We start from the raw sequence: 19,608 nt of genomic DNA on the forward strand, positions 1-19,608 counted from the left end.
GCAAAGGAAACAATCAACGTGACCAGGGGTATGATGGAGGAGACACACAATGTGGGCTTCTAGAACTCGCACAGAGTCCAGAGCGTCCCCGAGTTGTCGTACCCAAGTAAATTGAAGAAGCTGTGTTGGAATGGTGAAGGAACACACCCGATATCCTATCAACGGAGGCACCTAGTGTGAAGAACTGTCTATTACGCTACCAGAAATGCTAAACCCAGTGGTTGTACGAGGTGTAATATCGAATCCGCTCTTAGTGTAGTAGACAGTTTTTCCTTGAACATGCTGACACCATGTGCTAACATGCCGTATGATATAACTTCACATGCATACATAAGACTTCACATGTCTACAGCTAGTTACCCTAAGCATCAGGCCACCCACGTGGGAGGACCATAATTGGCATACCTCGCGGGGGCTCGCAAGCACTTCTGAAAGGGGAATCTAACCGTCCGGCGCCGGCTTGGCTCCTCCACGAATGCGGGGAGATCATCTGCTGTTGCACCATTTGAATGGATCTGGAGAAGATGTGAGCCTATGGGCCTGTTTCTCACCACAGCTTATAAAACCCATATGGGGTCCATCGTGGGGGAGCACGAAATCATCTCGATCACCATCGCCCACCATGATCGAAGAATTCATCACCCAGATGAGCCCCGGGAGAGCCGCTCTCTGCTTTCTCGGGGCCCTGGTCGTGCTGTTCACGCTGCGCAAGATGCAGGTGTCGATGAAAATTGCCCGTCTGGGGGGTAGGGCGCCCCAAGTCCGGTTCTATCTGCCATATGGTACGTGGCCAGAATTCAGGTCGTCCTGGAAGCGCTCAACGTGCGCTAACAGGTCTATGTCGTAGCCATGGATTTCATCTACAGGTCTTCCAAAGCCAACAGGGAACACAGAGACCTCGAATTCTTCACCGAGGCTATGAGAACCGCCAAAGGGGCTGCTGCACTAGACAATCCCAAGACAGCCGAGGTCAACGCGGGGATGGCTGCACGGGTCATTTTCACCAAAGATCCCGAGAATATCAAGGCGCTTCTCACCGGACAGTTCGCAGACTACGGCAAAGGCGAGTCGTTCCATCAAGACTGGAGAGAATTCCTCGGCGACAGTATCTTCGCCACTGATGGAGAACTCTGGTCTCGCTCGCGACATCTCATTCGCCCCATGTTCGTTCGTGACCGGATTGTCGACACGGAGATCTTTGAGAAGCATGTCCAACATTTGATTCCGCTCTTGGAGGGCAGTAGCTCGCCTACGGGGAGCAAAATTGTCGACGTGGGAGAGCTCTTCTTTCGCTTTACCTTGGATGCTTCAACCGACTACCTCCTTGGACAAGGAACCGACAGTCTCCAGAACCCGGAAACCGAGTTTGCAGAAGCCTTCCGATATGTTCAGCACCGTCAGGCCTTGTTTTTCCGGATGGGGTAAGTCAAAGCTTTGTCCATGCAAACTTGCTACAGCTGTAACTAACCCGCACACAGCGTATTTGGCCCTTTGCTGTCTCGAAAGAAGTTCCGCGAGCAGCTCAAGGTGATGGATGACTTCATTCAGCCCTACATTGACCGAGTCCTCTCTCTATCCACCGCGGAGCTGGACCAGAAACTGTCCAAGAAGGAAACCTTCCTCGACGCTCTTGCCCGCTTCACGCGCGATCCTCGCGTTCTCCGGGACCAACTTGTCGCCGTTCTCCTCGCCGGACGAGACACAACCGCCGGAACCCTCTCCTTCTGTCTCTTCGAGCTTTCTCGCAACCCTGAAATCGTCGCGAAGCTGCGCGAAGAAATCCGCTCCCGCGTCGGCCTCGGTGCCAACGGCCAGAAGCCGACCTACAACGACCTCAAGGAGATGAAGTACCTGAACGCCGTCCTAAACGAGACCATGCGACTGTACCCCATTGTCCCGTTCAACGTTCGCTTCTCGCTCCGCGACACGACCCTACCGCGCGGTGGAGGCCCCGACGGCCGCGCCCCGATCGGCGTGCTTGAGGGCACCAGAGTCATCTACTCGACGATGATCATGCAGCGTAGTCCGGAATTCTACCCGCCCCCGGGGTCGCCCAACTACTTTGATCCGCAGAAGTGGCATCCTGAGCGCTGGATTTCTGGCTGGCAGCCCAAGCCGTGGCAGTTTATCCCGTTCAACGGTGGGCCGCGCATCTGCATCGGACAGCAATTCGCAACAATCGAGATGGGCTACACTGTCGTTCGGATCTTGCAGGCGTTTGAGCAGGTCCAGGGGATTCCTGCTGCGGGCAAGAATCGGATTGAAGACCCGGTGCTTCAGTTTGAGGTTACGCTCAGTCCTGGTTCAGAATTGAACTGCATTTTTGTCAGGGATGGTGAGGGTATCAAAGAATCTGAAACGGGTTAGGCTACGATGGATATCTGTTTATATACCAGGCGGTTATTTTGCCATGAACTGTAATGTGAAATACCATGGTTGATACTGAATATCTTTCGTCCATTGGAGAAATCAAGTTATCGATGATTTATGGCTGGACATGTATTCTTCTCGAACTAATCAAGAGACAACGACTCGGAAAAGAAATTGACAAAGCCTTTTGCTGAATCCCTACCGTTCTATCGCTCCAAAGGGCACGCAAAGGCAGCTGAACAAGCTAAAAAACAAGGTTAGGGGGGCTCGGCAAACATGAGTCAGTGGAATGTGAGCCTGTGCGCGCCTCAATTGATATAAGTTCGAACTATACCAGAGTACAGAGCTCCGCATCAAGTGCAACCCCTATGATGGATCTCTCCTATCAGCGCGTCGCCGACTTCCCAGAGTTCCCCAAAGCAATCCTCAAACATCTCTCCGGGGACGACCTTCTTCTCACGCAACGCGTCAGTGGGAAATAGCGCGACATCATCTCGCGGTCCTCTACGTTGCAGAAAAGGCTCTTCTTCCAACCCATACACACAGACCATCCAGCAGCGCAAAAACTAGAGGTGACAGCGGATTCACTACTGCGGGAAATGTACCTGAAGTTCCTTGACTTCACCACTCGACCAGGACGGCGACATGCTGTTTTCCCGCAGAGGACGTTGATTCCATGCCTGGCTGCACTGCGCCAGGGCAGTCGAGCTCTGAGACCAAGCGCGGTCCAAATCTGAGCGTTGACAACGGGCTATTCTCCTCCCTGAGGCGTCATGGCGCCGCATGTTTCCTACGCAGCCGGCGCGCCGGCTCGGACGTATGGGGTAAATCGAGCAGCGCGGCTGTTATGGAAATACAAAGTATAAAATCTGGCTTTGGAAACGGTATCAGCACTTGCAAGAGCAGGTGAGGAGAATGCGTTTGATCTGGGATGTAGTAGTGTTTGTTCTGGATGATAATACCAAAGGCAGTTTTCGCATTTTCGTGATGGGGGACGGGGTTTGAAAGCAGCACCGACAATAAAGACGACTAGACTCACTGGCCTCTTGATTTTGAAGGTAATAAGGAGCATGTGAAGAATTGCTTTCGTGCTGATGAATCGTACGAGCCGTATGGATTGACGGTGGTGGATCGGGAGGAGGACATTATTGAATACGATTGCTGAGAGGATATCAGCGAGTTGGAAGCGGTGCCTCTCAGCAGGAGGAAGGGCAGTGACTCGAGAGATGAGGAAAGTAGTGATGAGTTTTGGTCTTCTATGTATTCATTCTTACGATCAAACATCATTCACGGGGACCTCCATGGCTTGGGAGCGACTATCTAGGGCAGAAAGCAAACAGAATATTGGAAGATTGAGTACTGACCTGGAAGCTAAGAGCATATGCATTCACTGCCAACTTTTCCTAGGTGAAAATTTTTTCTGACGTTCTGTTACCCTCTCCTCTGTTCCTCCCAGTCCTCCCTATAAAAGGCCTCTCCTCCTCCTCTCCCAGGTTCGCCATATCAAAGACCATCTCCTTTCACCTCACCTTTCCATCGCACCTCTGTTTTCCTTCTTCTTCTTCTCCTCCTCCTTCTTCTCCTTCTTCTTCTACTTCTTCTACTTCTTCTACTTCTTCTACTTCTTCTACTTCTTCTACTCCCTCTCTTTCTCACACCCAGTCCTTTCTTCCCCCTCTGTCGCCCCTCATATCAAAGACCCTCTCCTTTCACCTCACCTTTCCATCGCACCTCTGTTTTCCTTCTTCCTTCTTTCTTCTTCCCTCTCTCTTTCTCATACCCCCTTCCTGCCTTCTTTCTCTCTAGTCCCTCATATCAAGGACTCATCTCCTTTTGACCTCACTTTGCTATCGTCTTCTGTCTGTCCCGTCTGTGTCTTCTCTTCCTCTTGTTTTCTCCTCCGTGTTTTCCATCTTCGCGTCTTCCCACTCTGTTGCTTCTTGTTTTCTTGTTTTCACCTTCGTGTTGTTTATCTTCGCGTCACTGTATCTCCTTGCCTCGTCATTGTGTCTTTTCATCTTCGCGTCTTCTGTTAATCTCCACTCTGTTGCTTCTTGTCTTCTTGTTTTCTCCTTCGTGTCATTTATCTTCTCGTTACTTCTTCTCATAGTCATTGTTGTGTCTTTCTCACCGGGTGAGTGACATTCCATTGTGCCTTCCTTCTCGGAGTTAGCAAGTTAACGAGCAGCTAGGATCATGGAGGACATCATCTATCAAGACCAGCATTCGGAGGATGGTAAGAGTGATGTGAGTCTCTAACAATCCTGTTGGTTCTGACCCTTCAAATACTAACATCGAGATTTAGGTTAGCGACGATGGCCCCAACGAGTACGCGGGTGAAGTCGCAGTCCCCGTCAATGAAATCAACGAGTGGTGCACTTCGGCAGACGCTGGTCCGTCAACTGACAACCAACATGCCGCGAGCATTTCACATGATGACTCTGTAAGTATTCTGGTCTCTTTACTTGACACACTGTCTAACAACGTTTTTTAAGCAGGAGCCTTCTGGAGATAATATTCCCAGCAATCTTGTCGAGGCCAACAATCCTCTGAATGAAGTCAACGAGTGGTGCACTTCGACAGACGCTGGTCCGTCAACTGACAACCCGTCAACTGACAACCAACATGTGGCAAGCATTCCACAAGAGAATGCCGTAAGCATTCTAGTCCCTTTACCTGACACACTGGCTAACATCGTTTCTTAAGCAGGAACCTTCCGAAGATGATGTTCCCGGTCTTCTTGTCGAAAACAATCGGGACCCTACGCAAAACATTCTGGTGGAACTGAGCGCTTCGAAAACCCCAGACTGGAACTTTTTTCAAGGGCCTATGGAGAGATACACTCGATTTGAAGTCAGCGAAGGTGTCTTTCTGCCCCCTACATCATCACCTGTCGCTGGCGATGTCTTTGTGAAGGTCTCTATCCGGTTTCGCCCCGTTGCAGGGAGGTTGATATTTGAAGTTTGGATTCCCAATCCCAACTTCCAGGCTGACAAGTCTCTCGTCCATCCCGACAACATTCTGCACCGTGCGCGGCTGGAGTTTGACCTACATCCCCCCCAAGATGTGAACCTTCCACCCTGCGTGGATCAGATGGAGATTGTGGAGCATTTTCCTCTCGCGGGCAATGCCGACGAGACTGGTGTGCAACATGAAGATCCCTGCTTTGTCGACATCACATTCATTGCATCAAGAGGCATTTCGCGCGGACTCCTCGTTCCTGATGAAGCATTTAGCGATACAACCCGGGAACTTCTCTCTTTCCTCCGCTCATTCGCGGGTGCTCGCTCAAACAAGCCCCGCAAGATCAAATTCCGGGTTGATGTTGAACCCCAACACGTCTCCCGTCTCGAGGGATTTCTTCAAACAATCAGCCAAGTCCGTGATGATCCTCCAACTTCTGTCGCTTGGAATGCTTATCGCTCCAAGTCTGGCAATGTGAGATACATCCATGGCCAGCAAAAGCCCCGACAGATTGTACGTCAAGAGTGGGGCAGCGATTTGGTCAAGTTTAAAGCAGAAGACCACTTCCACGACTTGGATGAGTACCTCACAAAGATGGCGTACGGCGCTACTATTGAATGGTCCCGCCCCTATGTGCAAACAGACAGGGTTCAAGATATCCAGTGTTCGGTGACCGTGAAAGAATATGGTACAAGCGTCATTGCCATTGCTGAGCTCTCTAAGACTTCCTTTCGTGAAGCCAACTTGCCAGACAGCCTGAAGGACACCGAGCTGATCATTCCCCATGGAACCACCGTTCAGGTCATTGTGACTGTTCCCCAGAAGGGTGACAAGCCAAGGAAAGAAAAGACCAAGGGCATCACCATTCCCAATTACGCTGACTTTGGAGTCGGGAACGTCTACATCGCTCTGTTTGGTAGAAAGCTCCTGAGTTTGGCGCGGGACCAGTCGTGGACGGGACAGCTGCATTTTGAAGTCAACACATCACCCCTCAGACGGCAGTTGAATTGCCTTCATCTGTTGGATGGGGATGAATTGCGAAAGGAGAAGTGGATGCCAGTGATCCTCAATCAGGAACCGGCAGAGTTGGACGTCGTCGACCCCGTGGCTGATGTCGATGAAGATTCCATCAACGCTGCGTTCCAATACGTTTTCAACCTCAAGCCATGGAACACAGAGCAACAGAGCGCTATTCGCCTGGCAAGAAAACTCCCCGGACGCTTTGGGCTCATTCAGGGTTACCCAGGATGCGGGAAAACGGCCGTCATGGCAGCCCTTGCACTCTTCTACGTCAAATGCGGCTTGCATGTCATTCTTTGCGGAGCAAGCAACTCTGCAGTTGATGCACTTCTGAAAGAACTTCAGGCTCTCGAGCCCACCGCAGATGTCCTTCGCATTCGCCGAGGTGCAATTGAGTCACGAGCCAAGCTCCAGCACAACGCGGAAGAGCGAGCCGCTGAAGAGGATGAGCTTGAGGCGCATGCTGCAATCATCGGACTCTTGAAAGATATCGTGGATACCCAGAAGCGCAAAATTGAGGGGGAATTTCCTGACGCTACGGTTTTTCAAAAAGTTTTGGCCAAAGCTCGTCATGCCATCCAGAATGGTATTACCCTTCAGATCGACGTCAACACTTCTCCAAGTTCTTCTCCAGATGAAGAAGACACTGAGCACCGAGCTGAGCTCAAAGATGCGTACCAGATTTTTCATAAATACCTGAGTTCCCCGAGAGCTTCCAAGCCCAAGATGGGCGACTCTGAAAGGGATGCCTGGTATAAGAACGAGCGCGAATTCAAAAAGGCCTACGAGGCGATTTCAGCCGAAGTGAACAAGTGTTCCAAAATTGTCGCTTGCACCAACAATCTGGCAGGCACAGAACTAGTGAGGAAGCACTTTGCGGAAAGCAGCAACGGAATCATGGTTCTCGCCGACGAGGATGGTCAAGCGATCGAGATTGACGCTTTGATTCCTATTATGTACCTGGATGCCAGCAACAAAGTGAAGGGCACCATCCGTGGAGGCGACCGTCACCAACTCCCTCCACTTGTTCTCACTGCTCAAGAATCGCCAGGTTTTAACGAATTCGGTCCCCAAATTGCCACGTCGTTGTTCGACCGACTTCTCAAGAACAACTTCCCATCGGTCACGTTGTCTCGTCAGCATCGTATGAACCCGACTCTTGCGATGTTTCCATCGGCCTTCACCTACAAAGGATCAATGAAAAACGATCCTAGCGTGTCCCGACTTGTCATTCCACAGAATTTCGAGGCAGCTCTCCTGAGATGGTGCAAAGAGCACACTGGCCGACTTGTCAAGTCTCTCAACGGGAATACACTCGCTCTCCATGTGGATGGCACAACAAGCACGAACGCATTGACTTGCTCCCGCTCAAACAGCGCAAACGTGGCAGTCGCAATGGACCTCCTCGAATCGCTCGTCAAGGACGAAGCAAATACAGACTTATCCATCGCGATCATTGTCCCCTACGCCGACCAGCGAGTTCTCTACGTACGTGCCCTCCTCCAGATGGCAAAGGGGCTCGGCCGAGACATTCAGAGACACGTCAGCATTAAGACAATCGACAGTATCCGGGGTGGAGAAGCCGATGTGGTGATCCTAGACTGGGTCGTGTCTGGAGCTGAACGCAATGCTGATCTCGGTTTCACCAGAGACAATCGAAGGGCAAACGTCGCATTGACTAGAGCCCGTCTCTTCCTTGTGACTGTGTCCCACAGCGAGCTCTGTTCTCCCGAGGCTGCGCTCAATAAAATCCAGAAGCCAGTAGAGAAAGAAGCAGAGATTCTGGCTCACTGCAAGCAGTTCGGAGGAGACGCCATTAAGTGTTGTTGGAGTCACTGTCCTAAGTACTTCTTCGAGATTGGCTCCAACGACGCTCCCATTGACGACGCTCCCGTGGACGACGGAGAAGTCGCATGGTGACCACTCTCCGGCGGTTTCGCTGCAGGCTCAGTGGACCGAGAGGTACTCAGGGGACGTGTTCTTTGTGGCAGACGAAGGTTCTTGAGTTGATCGAGCATTATCGAATAGTAGCCTGTCCCAGTGGACGGACGAAAGTAGGTAGTTTCAGAATGATCAACATTAATTTGTCTCGTCAGAACTCCCATTTGGTAGTAATTTAGGACTTGCGATGGAAGGGGAGGGGCTTCATGGACATGCGGCTTTTTCAGATACCGAAATTCATAGGACAGTTGAAAGCCAACTTGCTGGCTGAAGGATCTGTGATAGAGGTTTGGATCTCTACCCCTATAATCTAGTCCCTGGATACATCAGGAGAGGGCCCAACCTCTGTCAAGTAGCGGCCAATTTATCTACCCTAGTGTTCGAATGTTCCATCGTGGGGCTTCATTGGAAGATCTTGCTTCTCTTGAGCTCCCCAGTGTTGGTATACTACTTCTACACATATCCCAAGTTGCTGGAGCCAAATCATACAACTATATGAACCAATCCCATAAATTTTGGAGGAACGACAGAAGGTAATATTCACATAGAACGAAATCCGCCATGCCATGTCTGCCAATCCCAATTTTGTCCGTGCAAGAACTCTTAACTGCTTGGGACCTGCACGAATCATCAACACTGTGTACAACTTGGAGAAGATTCAGCTACACATACCTTGAGCTTATCCCAAGTGGTCTGGCCTGGCCAGCCATCGGCATCGGCGCCGGTGAACCCGAGTTTCTCTTGCCAGCACTGGTAGGCTGCTTTGTCTTCATCGGTCCATTGAGTGGAAGGGCCGCTGCTATACTTATCACAGTCCTCCTCCACCAATCTCTCCCCCATGGCCTTGATTACCGGACTGTTAGGTTTAGAGTGGAACCATTCTGCGCCTGGAAAATCCACATAGTTTCCACCATCACCACCGCCGCCGCTGCCGCTTCCGCTGCCACCGCCGCCAGATGACCCCTCAATAGGAACACCGCGCGCAGGGATCTCCAGGATATCACCAACAGTCAGGTTATATGGGGCCTTCAAATCGTTCACTTGGACAATATACTCCTTGGGGACGTTGTATTCTGCCTCAAGGTCATCCAGGGTCTCGCCCTCAGCCACAGTATGTTCACCACCGTCATACAGCTTGCCGGGATCCAAGCTTCCATCCTGGACCAACTTGTAGAGCGGCCCGCCAGGACACTCAGTGTTGTATCCGTCCTTGTGGCCCTTGATTTCGTCGCCCGCTCCCGCGCGCCGCAGATACGCAATCGCGTCCTGGAGGGCCGTAACCTGCTCGTCCGTCGGCTCCGTCACGCCCTCCTTCGCGAGGAACGTCAACACCGCGTAGTGCTCCGCGTTGAGCGTCTGGTCGCCGTTGGCTCCGCTGCGGTGGCCCTTGCCGCGTCCGTCGAACACGTATCCGTGCTCGCACACGGCCAGGTTGTACGCGATGTCCATCCAGCCCTGCGTCGGGTCGCTCATGTGCATCTCCTGGATCGACTTCATGTATGCGCCGCATTCGGAATGTTCCCGGCCGGAAAAGCTGGGTCCCAGATAGTGCACTTTGACGCCCTTGGCGTTTGTCATTGCGGTGTACTCGCCGTCGGGTGCCGCGGCGCCCCATTCCTCCCGGGTCACGAAGCGCATGGCTGCGACGCCCGGGATGAGGGCGGTGGAGGAGAGTGCGGTGAGAAGAGTAAGGATTTTGGAAGCCATTGTGTGTGTGGGTTGAGATTGACTTGGTTGGAAGGTACGGGGGATCCCAAACTTATATGTGTATCATCAAGCGGGTTCACCAAGATCATCTGGAGAATGATCTTCAGCATCTCGTATCTTGACATCGCCGGCCGTAGTGCGCCTCTTGGCATGGAGGTATCGATGTTCTCCGTTATGGGTTCGGTCTCGCATTTTGAGTCTAAAAAAAGAGTCCCGCAGTGTAGCCATGCTACGTCGTGCCTGCGCATGCAGAGAACTGGCCGTCAGGCCAAGACCGATTGTATACGAGATAGGATGGACTCGAGACCCGATACATACTGGTCCGACAGCGCTCAGGGACGGAGAAGATAATTATGGAGAATGTCTTGTGAAGGTGACGATTGTCCTGTCGATCAGGTCAAATATAGCCCATGCCAAGGCGGACACGAGATAGGGCGGGACCAAGAGGATGCGACCTCGTATTTCTTTTGGAAGGTGATATGCAGGGACTGTACTCCATGAAGATTTCAACAAGCGTTCGTTCAGTGTAGGGCAGGAGGAATTGCCGTCGGTCATTGTAGTCGGTTACTCCGAGTACTCTCTCGATATATATCCGTACGGTCGAGTATCCAGCTGTGACGTGGAAAGGTAGAACCTTCAAGTCAGTGTATGGCTGACTCTAGCAGAAGGATAGGACCCTCATATCGCATATCTGCGTCAAGCCAGAGACTTGTTGATATCCAACTTTCAACTCTGGCAGTCCATCTGGAGATGTACAGGATGTTGTAGATGGTTATCACGTGACCATGACAAAACACGTTGCCGCCACAGTTCCACGTGACGTGGCTGGAGAAAATGGAGGTTGAGTCTTTCATCATTGCTCGGGCAAAGGTTTCTTGGAGACATCTGCTTCAAACATCCCACTCTTCTCTTTCTTTCCTCTCCATCCCTCGTCGCGTGCGATCTTCTATCGAATATCGTCCGGACCTAATCCTCCCTCTTCCAGCTCTCCCTCTCCCTTCATTCCACCTGTCGAACGGGTGGCGCAGGTGCCGGACCTCCTTCGTTTTCTTATCCGAATCTTCGTCCCTTTTCTTCTTTGACCACCCCTCTCCGCCACCATGACGACGACAGTTGCCGCGAACACTCCTCTGGCGGATGCCTTGAGCAATGTCATCCCACCCAAGCTGGTTGAAATGGGCTGGAGTTCCGATGGAGGTGACGACTCGGCTTTGACCGAGTACGTGATCCTCATGCTCGTCAACGGCAAGACCCAAGAACAGATCGCCGGTGAACTCTCCAACGACCTCCTCGGACTCGGAGAAGGCGACACGCAAGCACTGGACTTTTCGAGATGGTTATTCGAGCAAGTCGAATTGCTCAACCGACAGATCAACGGCGGCGCAACATCGAATGACACCGCGGAGCATGCCTTTCCCTCCGCTGCTGATCAGCAGGCGCCTTCGCATGATTACGCTGCGGGAGGCGGTGCGATGGATGCTGATATGAGCATGGGCGACGCAGGTTCTGGCAGTGATGCAATGTTAGTTCCCTCACCCTCACGTCATGGGTCAGCGGACCAAGTTAACAGCAAGAACAACAGCCCGACAGGACCTAAAGCGATGCGCAACAACCGCCAAGGTGGAGGACGGGGCAGAATGCTCAATCAAATCAACCGTACCCTGGACCGAAATGACCCTCTGCACCGGATTCGTGGTGGCCAAGGCGGCGCCGGCCGCATTAACTCCCATGGACGCGACCACAAGGGCCGCTTCAACCAGAATGGCGGGAACCGGATGGGTGGCCGTCAAATGGGTGGAATGGGCATGGGCCCGAATCCGATGGGCGTCCCCGGCAATATGATGAACATGAGCCCACAGGATCAGATGCATCTGATGTCTCTCCTCGAGGAACAGGCGAGAATGATGTCCCAGTTCATGCCCGGATTTGTCCCTCCAGCGATCAACCCCGCTTTCCAGCAGAATGGCCCGCAACAAGGCCGCTCGTTATTTGACCGCGTAGAACGACACCCGGGCCGTCGGCAACATGGTGGCTTTGGTCGTCGGGAGGAGAAGGCAGACACGGAGATGGATATGAAACCCGACCAGGGCGCGGGCGAGCAAGACGAGAGCAATACCAACAATGTGTGCCGGTTCAATCTGCGGTGTACCAGAAGGGATTGTCCCTTTGCGCACCAGTCGCCCGCGGCCCCCGAGGGTACTCCGGTCGATGTCAACGATGAATGTCCCTACGGGGCCGCGTGTAAGAACCGGAAGTGCACTGGTCGTCATCCTTCGCCTTCCGTGAAGACCGCACATCAGGCCGAAGAAATGTGCAAGTTCTTCCCGAACTGCGCCAACCCAAATTGCCATTTTAAGCATCCGTCCATGCCGCTGTGCCGCAACGGAGCGGATTGCTCGGTGTCCGGGTGCAAATTCACTCATATCCAAACGGCGTGCAAGTTCAACCCATGTCTCAACCCTACCTGCCCCTACAAACACGCCGAGGGTCAACGGGGCGCATTCCCAGACAAAGTCTGGACGGCGGACGGACAGAAGCCTCATGTGAGCGAGCGGAAGTTCGTGTCTGAGGATGGTGCTGAGGAGGAATTGATCAAGCCCGGTGCTACTCCAGATGGTTCCGCCCAGAACCAGGAAATTGCGACATGATTTGCGATGAAATGATTCAATTTATTTTTCTCAAATTCCCCTCATGTGGTTTGCCGATTATTATGTATTATTTCTGGTTGTGTCTGGATGATATTGGGGACGGGCGCTCGTCGATGGTTTTTCCCTTCTTACACTGCTATATGTAAATAGAACCTGGATATCATGAATGGCTTTGACTGAGGCATAATAATCATCAATGGGTTGGTTATGCATCATACCACTCAAAACACTACACTTTTAGGTCCTGGTTTCCTGTTGGTACTATGTATTCTGCGGTGATGATAAATTGCTCCCTTTGACATGGGAATGAGTGCCGACTTTGTTCCTTTGCCCGTTTCAGGATGGTCATCGTTCGAAATGTTTTACCCGATGTTCTACAACTCACCATCCTTCTCATCACAGTAAGTTGCGAGTATTGCATATCACTCCTAAGACTGTCAACTGACCGATGCTTCTTTCTCTTGAAGAGTCAAAACCAAAAACCAAGATCTAAAGTCAACTGCCGCATTGCACCACTTCAGTGCTTGTATATAGATCCCACCCTGGGTTCGTTATTCAAGGGGGGCGTCCACCTACTACTATGCACTCAAGAAGATAATGGAATTGCACCTACTCAACTGAATTAACTGTAGAAAACTAAATGCAGTCCCTCCAGGAGGGGTTGAAGTGGCCTTCGTCCTTCCATGAACTCTCTGATATCAATGTAGAAACGATGGATTGCACTAAACTTCCGATTGTGTAGATACATGCTAGACTGATGGATATCTACGGATAAACGAAGACGTGGATAACTGCTGTCAATGGAAAAATGACCGCTGGGCCACCAAATGGGTGAACACACTAATGGAGTCCCTGTATGGTCTGTATCTGGTTTGACAAACTAGTACCACCTTCGAAGGCGTTGTGGTCCTTCCTTCAGTCCTCTCACACTACCTAAGCATCTACTTGTTGAAAATTCGGTGCATGACACTCTTGTAAATGCCCTAAAGCGACGCAGAATTGTCGTTGGCAGGGCGTGGGTCATTCTCGACGACGGCTAAATCGGTGAAAAGGCCCTCCTCATTGGGGCCTGTGCCATATTGTTAGTAAGTCAATTCATATGGTGTTCGGAACGGAACGTACATGTAGCGGTGACAATCTTCTTCCCCCCAATGGCAAATCTTGCGAATGCACAGGGGTAAGGGATGGCTGCTTCGACCAATTCCTCAAGGTGATTGTACTTTTCAGCTGGAGACTCTGCCTTGGCCCCTTTCGCGACAGCTACGGGCAATATAGTGAGCAAAACCTCGATCACCCGAGTTTGCCCAACATTGCCCCTGCTGTCATCGACCGTGAACCGCAAGTCAGAAGTTCTGTTCGACTCCGAGACAACCCAACCATAGATGACAACCTTCGACTCCTTGCCTTAGGTGGAGTCGGTTGTCACTACCCTCGGGATCTGATTTGTGCAGCTCGGCACGTAAGCTCATATCTATAAGCTCGCAGATGGTATTCGGCTGTTCCCTCTGCCTAGGATAGCCTGGGCTGCGGCAATTGTGCGTCTCTCAGCGCTTCTGCGGCCTTTCGAGAAGCCTGCAGGGCAATGGGGTGAGAAAATCATGCCCAATCCTATAGACGCGGAGATTAGTCAAGCTGCATCGTTTTTGAAAGCGAAAGATGGGCAGAGGCTTTCTCACCAGGCGTGGTAGTGAGATCCGACAAGGATCGAGGACTCCACTGAGCTTCCTTTACGCCATCGTGCAAAAACGAGGATATGTCAAACCACGATTAGAGCCATATATTACACCTTACCTACTACTAAGGGGTTGCCCATTTTTGGTAGCGTAATGGTCATTTTGGTTGACAGGATAGAAGGTATGAAGGATGGAGGGAGAAGAGAGGAGGAAGAGGATGGGAAGAGAGTGGGAAAAGAGATTAGATACTCAGTGGAAGGGTGAGTGAAGACCACAGTGTTAATCCACCCTGTGAATCTCTTCCAGTAAACCCTTCACCTGGTACTGTAGTGAGAGCTCCTCCTTACACCTGTGATTTAGATCTCATTGAAGGGACTATACATCCATAGTGAGGCCCTCTATTTCCAATCTACCCCGGCTTGCTTGTTTAAAAATATCTAGTCTTCTTACTTGAACCCCCTTAGGTAGTTAGGCCATTCCAACATGCGGCAAACTCATGGTAAATATTATGACATTAACAAGATTCTGCAAGATGTATTGGCGATCTAAGCTGCAAAACTGAATATCACTGTTGACAATAGTAGCCTACAATATGTCCTAAGTACTGCCATGGCCTTTCTGCCGGCACCCTAATTAGGCACTCTGTAGTGGTTGATTCACCGCCGGCAGACCCCCATGCCATCTCCGCCGCCGCCGATGAACCTGCCGTCCACCGTGCTCCCTGTTCGCCGTTCGTCTCTCGCTTCCTTCGGAATTGGTGAGGATGCGGTTACCATGTGCTCCTCATCGTGCATTTAGGGCACTGCGGACGCCGTCGGCATTGGATCTGCATGGTTCTCGACGCTGGCAGCACAATGCAACATACGACGCCGCAGTTCTCGGCGCGGGAATCACCGGTCTGACCGCCGCCTACCGGTTATCGCGCGACCCCAAGTGTTCTCGAGTCACATTATACGAGAAGACAAGCGAAGTCGGAGGATGGATCAAGTCAGATGTTCGGGATGCAAACGGAGGGAAGGTCGTCTTTGAGGAGGGTCCGCGGACTTTGCGGACTGCGATCCCGACGTGTCTGCCGCTCTTGGACTTGGTACGAGTTGCGCCAGTCAATAATACCAAACGGCGAATGCTAATACTTCTTCTGTCTACAGATATTCGATCTAGGACTAGAAAATGACATTCTGATGACCGAGAAGTCTGCCCCCGCAGCTCTCAATCGCTACATCTACTACCCCGACCATCTCGTTCGCATGCCGTCTCCCAATCCTAACCTGAGCGTTGCGCAGAATGTCACTTCGATATTAAGTACCATACTACGAGAACCGGTGTTTGAGTCGTTCATCTCGGGAGTTCTGCTCGACCCTGTCAGGCCGCCCTCCCCGCCCTATGTGCTGGATGAGTCGGTTGCGGAGTTCGTGTCGCGACGTTTCTCACCGCGCGTCGCCGAGAACCTGGTTTCTGCTCTGTACCATGGGATCTATGCCGGTGATATCAACCAGCTGAGCGCGCAAGCGCTGCTGGGGAGGTTCCGGAACCTGGAATTTTCGGGGCGTGGCGTGATCGGCGGCATGATTGACCAGACAACATCCGGAATCAAGTCCATGTTCACGGACGATCTCCTTGCCCTGGAAGCAATTGGAAGTGATCGGTTTGTCTCGATTGATAGCTCCGGGTCGTACTTGAAGAGTCTCTCGTCTCTAGTGAAGAAGGCGAGTGTGATCACATTCAAGGAGGGCATGTCTGAGCTCCCCAATGCATTGAATAAGGCGCTGTGCAGTTCAGACAATGTTCAGGTCCTTAATAATACCAATATCAAGGCGATCACACGGGATACAGACACCTCAGATATCACTGTAAGACTCCAACACCACCTCCATCTGACGCGGTCTAACCAGTTTTTAGATCCATGCGACAACGGGCGAGGGCGAGACCGTCTCTCGAACACACAATCGCGTGATTTCTACAATCGCACCCCCCGCGCTGGGACAAGCCCTCAATACACGCGTCAATTCGAACCAAATGCTGCCGGAGGCTTCCATCCGACATCTTCTCCACGGCCATAGTTCCGTGAGCGTGAACGTCGTGAACCTGTGGTACGACAACCCGGATCTCCTTCCCATAGCCGGGTTCGGCTACCTTATCCCTCAATCCATTCCGTTTGAGCAAAATCCCGAGCGGGCCTTGGGAGTGATTTTCGGTTCCGATTCCAGCCCCGGCCAGGACACCGTGCCTGGCACCAAGCTGACCGTCATGATGGGCGGTCACTGGTGGGACGGCTGGACGGAGGCGGACCGGCCTGATGAGAAAGCCTCCATTGACATGGCGTGCTCTGTGCTCAATAGACACCTGGGTATCACCGAGACCCCTAAACTCGTGGCCTGCACTCGGGCGCAGGACGCTATCCCCCAGTACACGGTGGGCCATTTGCAGCGCGTGCGAGTGCTCTCGGACTCTGTCCGGCATGAGTTCAATAACCGGCTCACGCTGGCTGGAGCCTGGTACAATGGTGTCGGGGTGGTTGATTGTGTGCGGCAGGGATACATGGCTGCCTCGTATGGTGTCGGTGCTCTCCGCGTGCCCCGGGGCGATGGCGATCGGCCGTGGAGGAAGTTCGACTACCAGAATTGGATTTTGGAGGGCGGAATACCCACGTCGCCCATCCCGCATATCGATGTCTATGGATCTGAACGGAGGCATTTTTAGCAATAGAATCTGCTTCGTCTGGGGGATTCTATTGTATAAATGTATTATTATAATGTATTTCTATCTCCATGCTGGCGTTGCGGGAACACAGTCTAAACTCAAGGGTCTCACGTGTGATTATCATCGTGCGGGCACTTCCAACCATCACTGGTAATGCCGAATAGTGTCCTCGAAATACATCGAAATGCAAACATACGAGACCATGACACACGATTCATCGGACATAATATTGGGTCGCTACCAAGCAGAAAGTAAACACATGATGTCGATGCACAAGGGCGTTTGACTGTCTGACTGAGAGCGGTCTCCGGGTTCAGAAATGGTGAGGCGCGCTTGTGGAGCTCCACGCCGCCTCAATTCAGCATGGGATATGATAAGAGGCGTCTGTCTCGGGTGAGGCATTTGTGGCATGCACGATGCACTCTGCCGACAAGTATTGTATGTCTATTGTTCATGGCGCGACATGATCGAAGGCGGGAGCCATAAACAGCGCAGTTGTAGTTTTGGCTTCGTGGAATTCAGAGGCGAGAAAGTTGAGCATCTTCACTCATACGTCCGTCTTCTTGTCGCCATTGGCGTCGAATCCCAGTGCATCCAGCTGGCGAATCAGCTCCTGAATCTTGATCACTTTTTCCAGCTGTTCCGGGAGCAAGGCCTCGCCCTGGTTTTTCTTATCGCGGAGGTCACGAGCCTGTCGGAGCTTCTTCTTGAGGTTGCGAGCCTTCTTCTCTTTCTCTGCTTCCAGATCGACGGGTTCCGACTCCGGCTGCGGCTCCTTCGGTGCGGGGGCTCTCCAATTTTCGATATCCTTCACATTCTTGCCCTGCGCGGTCCGCTCAGAGCCGTCCTGGGTCTCCTTGGCTTTCTTCTTTGCTTCACGGCGTTTCGCATTCTTGTTGCTGGCGGCGCTTCCTGCCTTTGCAGCGGTGTCGTTGTCGGGTTTCAAGCCCTCCGCTCCGGGGATTCCGGTTTTCCCGCGGTTCTTCCATGCTTCGGCGGCACGGTTCTTGTAGAGTTCGACGTCCTCGGGCGGACGGTAGCCTGGCCGCACACGAATTTCACGACGCTTGGAGCCGTCGGCCCGGACGGAAGAGGGGATGTAGCGTTCTCCGGTGACGGAGTCAACGGTGATACCGGAGGAGGAGACGCCGCCTGGCTGGGAGGAGGCCATTGTGTCGTCGTCTGGTGGTCAGAGGATACTAATATTATGGGTATCCAGGTACCTAAGGTAATAAGACAACTGACGCAGATCAAATGTAAAGCGGTTGCGGGTGTTTTTGTCCGGGCGGTGGTCCGATGGGCCAATCAGCGGGTAGGTGATTCCCGGTGCTTTTCGCAGGCTGCTTACATAACTTCCTCCAATTCCCGCTCGAAACTTCAACCTCATCCCGATCATTATCCCGTCTGCACCCACTGTTCTCCCGCTGTCGCCCGCTCTCTTCCTCCCTTTCGCACTCTCTGTTTTCTCTCCGTCACAATGGCCGGTGCTGTAAGTTCTCTCCCCGTCGAATTGGCCCCATTGGTCCGTGTTCAGCAGCTAATCAGAGGGTCTCCCATATCCAGATCGCTTCTGCCATCTACCAGCATGTCTCCCCCGCTTCCCCCGGTCGCCCATGAGCGTCCTGTCTGTCGGTCCGATTGAAGTGTCTAACCGCGAGTGTGTGCGATATATAGGGGCCTGATCCGCCGGAACGCGGTCTACCTCACCACCATCTTCGCCAGTGCTTTCGCCTTTGAGATGTACGTGTGGAACCCTCGGATGCTGGCTGGGACCTAGAACTGACCAAGATGATTTTCCGTCAACAGCGCCTTCGACTCCACCTCCAACAAGATCTGGGATGCCATGAACCGCGGTGTACGTGCCCATCGATCCCTGACAGATTGACACACGACGACAGTATCGGATCTGTATGCTGACGGACATAAACAGCGGCAATGGAAGGACATCAAGCACCGGTACATGGTCAAGGAGGAGGAAGACGATGAGTAAATGGAGAGCCTTAATTGCGCAAAGACGGCTCTGGATACCAGTTCTCTCGTGACATTGCGATCTTGTGATACTACATATAAGGGGACGATGACTGTGGATTATTCTGGTTGATCGAGTGCGGCCACCTGTACGGAATAGAATTTCTTTTCTTCAAAATTGTGCTCAGGGCCGAAGCTGTCCACTGTATAATTAGTTAATGGCTGTAGAGATGATTCATGGATAGGGCGGGGAGAGCACGGCGGTGGCGCCAAGAAATCCACGGCCTGCCATTTTGTGTTATGTCATTCTATTTCTCGAATCTCGCTCGCCTTCTGCTCCGTTCTCTGTCCCTTCCTTCAATCTCTCCCAACAATCGCACGTGGTCGATGCATGACGAGTCTTGTGGAATGATCCTTCGTCAGTGATAGCTCATGCTTTCTCCATAACTCGCGAATCTTGTTCTGGTGGGTATAGCCCTCGAGCGGTTGATATTCTTCCGTCATTGCCTTCCCCACAGTCACCTCCGATTCTTTCTTCTCTCAAGTTCATCTGTCGTCTTTCATTTGAGCACATCAAGAGACATAATATAAAATCGTCCATTTCATTCTGTTACAGC

General features: G+C 52.1%; 6 protein-coding genes across 6 annotated transcripts; 4 read left to right on the plus strand and 2 right to left on the minus strand.

The window, feature by feature from the left end:
• Nucleotides 1-622: 622 nt before the first annotated feature.
• ATEG_05807 (cytochrome P450) lies at nucleotides 623-2,367 on the plus strand (the record flags this gene model as incomplete). The annotated part of the gene is made up of 3 exons (XM_001214985.1): nucleotides 623-782; nucleotides 848-1,421; nucleotides 1,479-2,367. 3 exons carry the CDS (start codon nucleotides 623-625, stop codon nucleotides 2,365-2,367), a joined length of 1,623 nt encoding a protein of 540 aa, XP_001214985.1.
• Nucleotides 2,368-4,566: 2,199 nt separating this feature from the next.
• Nucleotides 4,567-8,274, plus strand: ATEG_05808 (uncharacterized protein; the record flags this gene model as incomplete). The annotated part of the gene is made up of 4 exons (XM_001214986.1): nucleotides 4,567-4,617; nucleotides 4,676-4,813; nucleotides 4,869-5,024; nucleotides 5,080-8,274. 4 exons carry the CDS (start codon nucleotides 4,567-4,569, stop codon nucleotides 8,272-8,274), a joined length of 3,540 nt encoding a protein of 1,179 aa, XP_001214986.1.
• Nucleotides 8,275-8,898: 624 nt separating this feature from the next.
• ATEG_05809 (uncharacterized protein) lies at nucleotides 8,899-10,002 on the minus strand (the record flags this gene model as incomplete). The annotated part of the gene is made up of 2 exons (XM_001214987.1): nucleotides 8,899-8,913; nucleotides 8,968-10,002. The coding sequence occupies 2 exons, from the start codon at nucleotides 10,000-10,002 to the stop codon at nucleotides 8,899-8,901; spliced, it is 1,050 nt and encodes a 349-aa protein (XP_001214987.1).
• A 1,100-nt stretch (nucleotides 10,003-11,102) lies between these two features.
• On the plus strand, nucleotides 11,103-12,650 carry ATEG_05810 (mRNA-binding protein NAB2; the record flags this gene model as incomplete). Its single annotated transcript, XM_001214988.1, has 1 exon — nucleotides 11,103-12,650. The coding sequence occupies one exon, from the start codon at nucleotides 11,103-11,105 to the stop codon at nucleotides 12,648-12,650; it is 1,548 nt and encodes a 515-aa protein (XP_001214988.1).
• Nucleotides 12,651-15,086: 2,436 nt separating this feature from the next.
• hem14 (oxygen-dependent protoporphyrinogen oxidase) lies at nucleotides 15,087-17,023 on the plus strand (the record flags this gene model as incomplete). Its single annotated transcript, XM_001214989.1, has 3 exons — nucleotides 15,087-15,410; nucleotides 15,472-16,173; nucleotides 16,223-17,023. 3 exons carry the CDS (start codon nucleotides 15,087-15,089, stop codon nucleotides 17,021-17,023), a joined length of 1,827 nt encoding a protein of 608 aa, XP_001214989.1.
• Nucleotides 17,024-17,570: 547 nt separating this feature from the next.
• Nucleotides 17,571-18,194, minus strand: ATEG_05812 (putative RNA binding protein Pym; the record flags this gene model as incomplete). The annotated part of the gene is made up of 1 exon (XM_001214990.1): nucleotides 17,571-18,194. One exon carries the CDS (start codon nucleotides 18,192-18,194, stop codon nucleotides 17,571-17,573), a length of 624 nt encoding a protein of 207 aa, XP_001214990.1.
• Between the last annotated feature and the right edge of the window lie 1,414 nt (nucleotides 18,195-19,608).

This window comes from Aspergillus terreus, genomic scaffold (assembly GCF_000149615.1).
Source record: "Aspergillus terreus NIH2624 scaffold_8 genomic scaffold, whole genome shotgun sequence".
In the NCBI taxonomy this organism is placed as follows: domain Eukaryota; kingdom Fungi; phylum Ascomycota; class Eurotiomycetes; order Eurotiales; family Aspergillaceae; genus Aspergillus; species Aspergillus terreus.